The sequence below is a fragment of the Bidens hawaiensis genome, unplaced genomic scaffold, assembly GCF_021521415.1.
Source record: "Bidens hawaiensis isolate Kalapana, Puna unplaced genomic scaffold, B.hawaiensis_p1.1 tig00037590_1, whole genome shotgun sequence".
NCBI classification, from domain to species: Eukaryota; Viridiplantae; Streptophyta; class Magnoliopsida; order Asterales; family Asteraceae; genus Bidens; species Bidens hawaiensis.
In genome coordinates, this window is record NW_027505489.1 from 80,597 (window position 1) to 91,020 (window position 10,424).

Here is a 10,424-nt window from a genome sequence, read left to right on the forward strand (position 1 = left end):
ATTGAATTTTAGCGGGTTGGTAAGTAACACAAAAATGATCTGAATCGATACCACGGCCTTCCCGATTGGTGGATGGGATGTGGACGTCAGTGGTGATTGGTAGTGTGAAGACGCTGAGGTCGATGGCTTGTGGACGGTGGGTACGGTGGCGGTTTGTTGTGGAGACGGCTGCTGTGGGTGGTTGTGGTGTACGGTGGGGCTGGTTAATCGGTGGTGTGAGACAGTGATGGTTTTGAATGAATGGAGAAGACAACAATAATTTTTATGTTACTTTGAGTGAATAGAGAATTAGCGTTAGGATTTCAAAGGTTGAATATTGAAGAAGAAGATGTGACTTGCAGATTTGGGTGCATGGGGTCTTTCCTGTAAAGTGGGTTTCACCACGGAGGTCAAAACTGCAATTAAGTCTTATTATGACAACTATATTTATTCCTTGATTCCTCGGCGGTTGGTTATTGGTATTAGGTTGAAATCTTGTACGTCTTGGTTGGATTTGGTTTTGAGGAGCTTGGTTGTTGTTTGGAAAAGACGACTTTATCCATGGATTTAACAATCAACCAAATGTTTGACTGGACGGAAAACCCAAATTGCAAAAAAAAAAAAAAAGGACCACCACAGGGGGTCTTATCTTCGAAATGAGCACCACAGGGTTGAAAGCTGCATTTTGGGTTTCATCACATGGACCATAACTGCAATTAACTCTATACAAATTATTTTTGCACAACCTTGATCATAACTAAGTAAACTCATTAAAAAATTGCTTATATCCGAACCAAAAACCCTTTTATTTAAGGTTTAAATTTCGTTTTTTTTTTCTTACAATTCTTGAAAACGGCTCTGTACTCAGTTTTATGTAATGCACGTAACCTTTTACGAAACTGATGCCACTTAAGAATATCGGGTGCAGTATTCAGTTTTATGGTTTTTGTTTACAATACGAGTCAATTTTAGTATTATTTGATATTTTCGCTATGAGTACCGAAGTGGTACTGCACTATAACATAACTTTGTAACTCACAAATTTATATTTCTAGCATCTATTTGTTTACGTTTCATGTTATTCTAAACATGCATATTCCGAATTCATATCGTAACATGTAAACAAATTCCCTCAATTATTTCTATTTAGTTGTAATAAATGGGTGCAATGCTAACAAGAAGATGGATAATGATGAAAAATAAACTTAATGGCCCCCACCTTACCCCCCCTCTTGTTTAGTTCTACTACCATTGGTATCTAAAAAATATTAGTTCACAGGTCTAGCCTCTCTCTTAAACATATTTATTTATGTTATATAATTATATATGCATATATGTATGTATATATAATTTGAACCACGACAAGCTACAGAACCTCACACAAGTCAGAGAGAAAAAGATGAAGAGAAGAAGAGAAAGTGAGAAACAAAACTCATCAGAGTTAAGATCCGCCATTGAAGAGCTTTCTTTGTTAGCTGTCATGAAGCTCAATCATGATCCTGTTGTTCCAAATAATCAGGAGAATGACACTCATCTGCCCCTCAAACCTTTCCTTTCTCTCTGCAACTTCCTTCTCCATCTTCTTGGTATCTCTCTCTCTCTCTTTAAATATATATACACTACACTACACATATACATATTTATATTTATGAGATGGGTATATCTAGTAATCTTCTAGAGTTTCATTAAAGTTGTGACTTTTTTGTTTCGCAGATAAGATAGGGCCAACGATGGCCGTTCTGAGACAAGACATCAGTAGGAATATACAGGTGCCCCCTTTTACTTTGTACTTTACTCTCGGTCTAAAAACATATGTAAATATTGCAGATATTTTATTCAAAGTGGATTGTTATTTTGCAAAAAAAGAAAAACAGAAACAAAAAGGAGAAGGGTATGCATAAGGTGTTGTTTGAATCTTTGATTTTCGAACAACACAGCAAATTATCAATGTTTTAAAAAAAGGTTTTTTTAATTGTATTGGATTAGGCTAAAAAATGGTATAACCGGTTGAACCGGGTTATACCGGAAGGTTCAACCATTTAAATAGTTTACCTTATAATTTTCTTCAAATACTACTTTAAACATATTAAAAAAATAATACAAAATCACTCAATTTTAAAAAAACAGTCCTAAAGTTTACACATTTGAGTATTAATTGTTGGGTTAAAAGTAATTTTGATAAAATATGGGCCGCAAATATCAAAATTTTCTTGGACATAAAACCGGTTTGCCGGTAAAATAGGTATTTTAGAAAAACCGCCGGTACGATTTTATAGCAAACTGGCCAAAATACCGGATCCAAAATACCGGCCTGCTATGTGAAATCCGGTTCAACAGGCCGGTTTGAACCGGTTTTTAAAACACTGCAAATTATATCAATAAAAAATTCTACACTTATACATGTAAATATTACTAATATAAATACTAATAACTATTAGATCTTATAAATTTATGCATAAGTTATAATAGGTATATATTGAGACTTTAGTAATTTATATAGACGTTTAGTAATGTGGAGTGTGAACCCGAATCTCCATATTATTAAATGTGAATATTCAGATTTAAATACTCTATTATAGGTCTATATATTTTTAACTAGGTTAGTTACCCGTGTAGCACACGGGTTAAAATAAATAAATTTATTTAAATAATAACATAATGTAAAATACAAAAAATATTTTCAATAAATATAAAGATATATTATACGGTAGAATAAATTACACAATACACAATATGGAAATAAAAAGTTGTTACAAAATTCATAAATTTTAAAATATTTCTTTTTACACAATATTTGTAATTTTATTTGTAACTTTATTTTATATATCAAAACTTAGTAGTTTCACATTGTTTTTGCTTTAAACTCTAAATAATCCAACACATAACTGACCATAAGCTAAATAAATTGCCTAAAGATTAAATTTAGTTTTTATTAATCGTCATTGCAAAACAAAAATAAAGTGAAATTTCATTCTTTGAAATTGATTATTTTATCTAAAGGTGTAGGATTTTTTTTACGAATAAAAGTATGTGTTCCAATATTAATTTTGGATATGATTTCGGCTTTTATAGCACGACTATCATATTGTATTTTCATATGTAGTTTAGTTTCATTGCATAGACCAATTTTCTAGTTTTTTTTTTATTTTAAGTAACATCACTTCAACATCGGCTTTAGGACTAATCTATGACTTGACAACCTTATATTTGAGGCCATTTAAAACATCATAAAACTAATACTTTCTTGTAAGGTATCATTTTACTGAAAAATGGTAATATTTTCATCTCCCGGACACATGGATAACAAACGTTTGCTAATTTTTTTGTACGACCTCATTTTTTTGGTGCAACTACAACTCATTCACTAAAGAATTCTATATTTTTGAAAACTTCAATAATAGAAGGATATACAAAGTCAATTTTTCATCTGATTAACAGTGTGCTAATGTCTAACATTTGTATGCCAAAGATAAAAAGTTGTCTTATCTACCTGAAAACCAAAACATGTAGTCTAGTGTTTATATATATATTTTTAATTTTTATGATGATGAACTTAACATAAACGATGAGTTGATTAAATAATCAATTAAAAAATGAAGTTGTAAATGGTTAATTTTTAAACCAACCCGTGACCGAACTCGTTCTAATCATAAACTGTTTTAACCTTAACCATGTTTGATACATTAATCAGTTAAAAAACCGGCTCATTTAAACTAACATAAACACTGAATTTGTCTTTTAAGGTTTTGAAAGAAAAAACTTGAAATTTAGTGAACAGTCATATATATTTAGACCATGTGTAGTCATAAAGCTCCACTACCAGGGGTTATGCGTCACGTGGCGCCCAGTCAGAGTTATGGTTTTGTACAAAAACAGGCTGTAGTCATAACTCCCACCCCCAGGCATTATGCGCCACGTGGCGCCCGGTCATTATTAATTTTATTTGTTTTTTTTAAATACTAAATCATTTAAATAAATTAACATAAAATTAAAAATTACATTAAACTTCCAAATAAAAAATACATTAAACTAAATTAAACAAAAATACATCAAATTAAAATAAAAAAACATAAATAATACTAATAAAACTAAAACTCATTTATATTTTTCTAAAATTTTCGCTCGTCGAGCGGCTTTTAGAGATTGGACTATCGGGTCGTCTTCGGATAGCTCGTTTGATAAACACTCGATGTCTTTGTCCATCTCATTCCTTCGAAGTAGGTCGACGGCGTCCAAATTTACTTGAAGTCGTTGGGTTCCAAGTTGGTGTAAATCTTGGAGTCGAGAGTTCATTAATTAGAATTGGCTTTCCAATTCGGGATTCGAACCCGTTGCCGACGACGAACCGGCCCCTTTCCCCTTTCCTTTGCCTTTGGTTCTTCTACCCCCAGGCCGAGGCATGTCGGTAGTATTCACGGGGTCATTATCGCTTAAGTTGAAGTTTCGAGCGTCGGAACTGGGCGTGTCTGGATCAACCGAAGACGATGTTTTAGACTTTTTTTTTACTCGGGCCACCGTCGTTCGGCTTCGACACCCAACACCAAGCCCCATTTTGGGTGAAACCTCAATAGGTCTTTCCAAATGCTAAAGTAGTTGAAGGTCCCACCGACCTTATGTTGAAACTCAACCAACGCGTTATCCATGACTTCCGCGTCCGAGACACCGCTACTCCTAATTTGATTCATCTGAGAGAAAACCGTATGGAAAGCTATGCATTTAGTGTTTATGTCGCCCCATTTCGACAGTAATGAATCTTTTTCTCGACGCGAGTCCCCGCCAAGGTTGTGAAACCTCTCTATAATTTTGTGCCAAAATACCCCCGTTTTTTGATAGTTCGCTAAAAAAATAAAAACATTACAATTTTAATGTTTGTTATAAGAAATTTAAAAAAATATATATGCATGTTAAAAACCTACCGCATTTGGCATCTTTCGATATCTGGCACCAAGCACGAGCACATAGTACGCACTCGTCGGGACTCCATTGGATCACCGTCTTTCTAACCCGAGGTTCCCCGGCGGGCTTCTTTGCGTGTTTTTTCGAACGTCTGCGTTGGCTCGAACCGCCTACGGTCTCCGGGACGGGTTGTGTCTCCGACACGAACTCGACCTCGGGTTGGGTCTCCGGGGCGGGTTGGGAACCCGAACCGGCAAAAATGTTCGCCGTCGGGTTTTGAAAACCGGGCACCGTATTTGGCATACCGTTTTGTAGATATGCAATGTACGCGACCATTTGCGGGTCATACATTTGCGGGACGGATACGGTTGGCGTCGGGGCGGTAGATTGGTTCGGTTGTGGATTTTGGTTGGGTTGATGGGCATATTGACCGAAACCGAGAATATTTTGGTTGTTGTTTGGAAACATGATGGTAGAAATATTAGTGTAAAAGATATAAATATTTGTGTAAATTGGTATAGATTGGAAGGAATGTGTTAAAAAATATGAGTTTGGTTTGTTTATATAGTATAAATATATTTAATATAATTTTTTTTAAAAAGCCCAACGGCTCCAAGACCAACGGTTTTTTTTTTGGATCTGCGTGCCATTCTCCGCGTTTTAGATACAACGCACAAAAAAAATAGTCAACATAACGCGGGGGGGGGGGGGGGGGGGGCGGTGTACCCCCCGCGTTTTCACCAAAACGTTGGCCACTACACCTAGTCTTAGTAGGTAAAAGTTTATTGAAATTTTAAATTTAAGTTAACCTTGTCTCTTCATCCAATAATATCATTTATTATAAAACCTTAATATTAATTAACTAATTTATAATATATTTAAAACATTAAAATTTTCAATCATTATTCAAAATCAATGTGAAAATTGGTTACTTTTACAAAAACTGATATTAATAACCAATACAATAAATTTATACAAAAAAATAACATATTTATGCTGGTATTTAATTTTTTAAAATCAAGAAAAAAATTATTAAAAAGAGAAAAATGAAAGATTAAAAAGAAAAAAAATGAAGTACAAAACTATTAATAAGAAGGATAAATGTATTTAATATGAGAGAGAGGAGGAAAAATTTGGTAAGAAACATTTTGGTGATGACATGTGGCATTAGAAAGCTTTATTTATTATATAGTATAGATTCCTTTTATGTTAACAAAAATACATTAAATTTAAAAGTTATAAATTAATCAGTGCCCATGATTTACGTTAGTAAATTTTGACCTTAATTAAAGCAATTATAAATTGGGGTAAATATATATTTATATAAGTCAAAAGTTAACATAGATAATGGATTGAGCATAAATGAGTCAACCTAAAAAATTATATATTTAATATAAATTTACCTAATTAAAGAATTATTGAATGAGCGTATATTAGTCCGAATTTTAAGCTGCATAAGTATTCAATTTTCGTCATGATTAATATAAATTTAATGTCTTTACGAAAAAAATGTGTATTATAATTTATTTGAATGTCTATTTTTTTTATAAATTTTTCGTATCTCATGTTACAAAAAAAGATTCTCTTTTTAAAAGTCCAGACTTAACATAGTAATTTGATTGAGCATAAATCAATCAAGTTAACAAATTGTATATATAAAATAAATTTAACGAACAACGAATGTATTCAAGTTGATGACAGAGTAATATAACTTGATCTAACTTAATTATATAAATAACTAACGAACACCGAAGATGACGCTTATTAATCAATTAATGCCTAAGTAGATAATGAAGTCGATTTAGTGTTTATATAAATAATTAACGAACACCAAATCAAATGAGAAAGCAACTATAACATACCTGCGGTCCGAACATGCTGCTGCAACACCGGAGAAGTGAAATCGATTAATGCCTAAATACATAATCAAATAGATTTAGGGTTTATATTAATAGTTAAAGAACAACAAATCAAATCAGAAAGCAAAAACTATAGCATACCGGCGGTGGCGGTGGCTGGTGCAGTGGCGGTGGCGGGTGCTGCAACAGAGTAATATATAAAATAACTTGATCTAACTTAATTATATAAGTAACTAACAAACACCGAAAATGATGTTTATTAATCAATTAATGCCTAAGTACATAATGAAATCGATTTAGTGTTTGTATAAATAATTAACGAACACCAAATCAAATGAGAAAGCAACTATAACATACCGGCGGTCCGAACATGCTGCTGCAACACCGGAGAAGTGGAATCGATTAATGCCTAAATACATAATGAAATCAGTTTAGTGTTTATATAAAATAAATTTAACGAACAGCGAATGTAATCGAGTTGATGACAGAGTAATATAACTTGATCTAACTTAATTATATAAATAACTAACAAACACCGAAGATGACGCTTATTAATCAATTAATGCCTAAGTACATAATGAAGTCGATTTAGTGTTTGTATAAATAATTAACGAACACCAAATCAAATGAGAAAGCAACTATAACATACCGGCGGTCCGAACATGCTGCTGCAACACCGGAGAAGTGGAATCGATTAATGCCTAAATACATAATGAAATCAGTTTAGTGTTTATATAAAATAAATTTAACGAACGGCGAATGTAATCGAGTTGATGACAGAGTAATATAACTTGATCTAACTTAATTATATAAATAACTAACGAACACCGAAGATGACGCTTATTAATCAATTAATGCCTAAGTACATAATGAAGTCGATTTAGTGTTTATATAAATAATTAACGAACACCAAATCAAATGAGAAAGCAACTATAACATACCAGCGGTCCGAACATGCTGCTGCAACACCGGAGAAGTGGAATCGATGAATGCCTAAATACATAATCAAATCGATTTAGGGTTTATATTAATAGTTAACGAAGACCGAATCAAATGAGAAAGCAACAACTATAACATACCGGCGGTCTGAACATGCTGCTGCAACACCGGAGAAGTGGAATCGATTAATGCCTAAATACATAATCAAATCGATTTAGGGTTTATATTTATAGTTAAAGAACAACGAATCAAATCAGAAAGCAAAAACTATAGCATACCGGCGGTCCGAACATGCTGCTGCAACACCGGAGAAGTGGAATCGATTAATGCCTAAATACATAATGAAATTAGTTTAGTGTTTATATAAAATAAATTTAACGAACAGCAAATGTAATCGAGTTGATGACAGAGTAATATAACTTGATCTAACTTAATTATATAAATAACTAACGAACACCGAAGATGACGCTTATTAATCAATTAATGCCTAAGTACATAATGAAGTCGATTTAGTGTTTCTATAAATAATTAACGTACACCAAATCAAATGAGAAAGCAACTATAACATACCGGCGCTCCGAACATGCTGCTGCAACACCGGATAAGTGGAATTGATTAATGCCTAAATACATAATGAAATCAATTTAGTGTTTATATAAATAATTAACGAAGACCGAATCAAATGAGAAAGCAACAACTATAACATACCGGCGGTCTGAACATGCTGCTGCAACACCGGAGAAGTGGAATCGATTAATGCCTAAATACATAATCAAATTGATTTAGGGTTTATATTAATAGTTAAAGAACAACGAATCAAATCAGAAAGCAAAAACTATAGCATACTGGCGGTCCGAACATGCTGCTGCAACACCGGAGAAGTGGAATCGATTAATGCCTAAATACATAATCAAATCGATTTAAGGTTTATATTAATAGTTAAAGAACAACGAATCAAATCAGAAAGCAAAAACTATAGCATACCGGCGGTGGCGGTGGCTGGTGCGGTGGCGGTGGCGGGTGCTGCAACACCGGAGAAGTGGAATCCGGTGAGAAAACGGGGTTGGCGATGGCGGTGGCGGGTGTGGGTGCGGCTGCAACACAGGAGAGGAGACGAACGGAGATGAAGGCATTCTACAGCCTGATTACACCAGTGAGGAGGACATGAAGGATGAATTAGGGTTTGTTTGAAAGATCTGGTGGTAACAATTAGAATCGGGCCGGGTTAATGGTTTCTAAATGGATTGTGGACATAGGCGGGAATGGATGAGTGAGGGTGGGCTAAATGAATGACACGTGGCTAGAGGAAAGCTTTATTTATTTAATTGTATAGATTTGTGAATATGTCAAATACAGTGTATAGAGTTGATCGATTAAATTTTTAACGTGTTGTAGTACACTTTTAATTATTTTTAAATAACTAAACCAGAAATTCGATGAAAACAATTATTTTTTCGTTTTTTTTTTCCTTTTGACCTATCATTATTATTTGGAACTATTGGAGTTTATGTTTCATGTTTGACCCTTAGAGATTGGAGAAGATGCAAGAATCAGACCCTAAACTTTATTCTAATGTTGTGGAGATACTTAAGAAAGAAGCACATGAAGGCATGTCAAGAAAGGTTACTAGTTCTAGCAAAGCCTTCCTTTGGCTAACTAGGTAACTGACCATTAATCTTTCTTGACAACATCTTCACTATATTTGAATTGCTGGCTTATAATATCCTAGATATAATTCATGTTTACAGATCTCTAGACTTTACAATGAATCTATTGGAGTTGATAGAAAAAGATAATGCGGTTGACATGCAGCACGCTGTTGAAGAAGCATACGAATCTACTCTAAAACCATGGCATGGATGGATCTCTTCCACTGCTTATAGAGTACTAATTAATTATATATCGTATTTATCTTTATAACTTCTTTAGAAGCATAGATAAACCTCATACCCAATATTGTTTGCTTTAGCCCATAGGAACTCACAAATTTCTAAAACCATGGCATGGATGGATCTCTTCCTCTGCTTATAGAGTACTAATTAATTATATATCGCATTTATCTTTATCACTTCTTTAGAAGCATAGATAAGCCTCATACCTAATATTGTCTGCTTTAGCCCATAGGAACTCACAAATTTGAGTGGTAGCTTCTAAGTAGGTCACACATCCTTGTATTCAATGCGGATTTAAGTTCTACTCCCATATGCACGCCAATGTGCCAAAACGAATTGACTATATTTGAGGATAATTTCTTATGGCCTAGTATCTCTATGTGGATAGAACAAAACAATATCATTTTGGCCTATCCATATAAGAATGTTGTTCGATAAGAAACTCTTTCCTCAAATAGTGTCAATGCGTTGTGGGATTCGCCAAAAGTTTCACATTAATTTGATGTATCAAATATTGTTTCGTAAAGAAGTTTTTATGCTTCTAACATGATACACTTGTCACATTTAGGAGATAGCAGTCTTATATTGTTTCATGTATTGCAATATATACTAAGAAACAGTTCCTTAAATCGGAATTTCAGGTTGCACTGAAACTAGTTCCTGATAACAAAGCCATCATTGAGATTCTCTTATCTGAAGCAAAAGACGAAGAAACACTCAAAGATGACTTAAAGACCTTCACGGCTTTGCTAATACCACTTCTAGATGACATACACTCGATTTTGGTGCGCTTCTTGTTGATTTTTAGTGATCCCATATTAATTTTGGGTTAAATCTTGAAATTTCAACACTTGATTCT

General features: G+C 33.6%; 1 protein-coding gene across 1 annotated transcript; it reads left to right on the top strand.

The window, feature by feature from the left end:
• Positions 1-1,339: 1,339 nt before the first annotated feature.
• Positions 1,340-10,398, top strand: LOC143613482 (glycolipid transfer protein 3-like). The gene is made up of 5 exons (XM_077087170.1): positions 1,340-1,565; positions 1,693-1,748; positions 9,203-9,333; positions 9,422-9,557; positions 10,207-10,398. Exons 1-5 carry the CDS (start codon positions 1,379-1,381, stop codon positions 10,396-10,398), a joined length of 702 nt encoding a protein of 233 aa, XP_076943285.1. The 5' UTR covers positions 1,340-1,378.
• The last annotated feature ends 26 nt before the right edge of the window (positions 10,399-10,424 follow it).

What these genes read in the sequence shown, in the direction of transcription:
- LOC143613482 (XM_077087170.1), top strand. Translation starts at nt 1,379, where the DNA reads ATGAAGAGAAGAAGAGAAAGTGAGAAACAAAACTCATCAGAGTTAAGA. An exon ending in CTTCCTTCTCCATCTTCTTG is followed by an intron (nt 1,566 to 1,692) that starts GTATCTCTCTCT and finishes TTTGTTTCGCAG; the next exon opens with ATAAGATAGGGCCAACGATG. An exon ending in GCCTTCCTTTGGCTAACTAG is followed by an intron (nt 9,334 to 9,421) that starts GTAACTGACCAT and finishes TCATGTTTACAG; the next exon opens with ATCTCTAGACTTTACAATGA.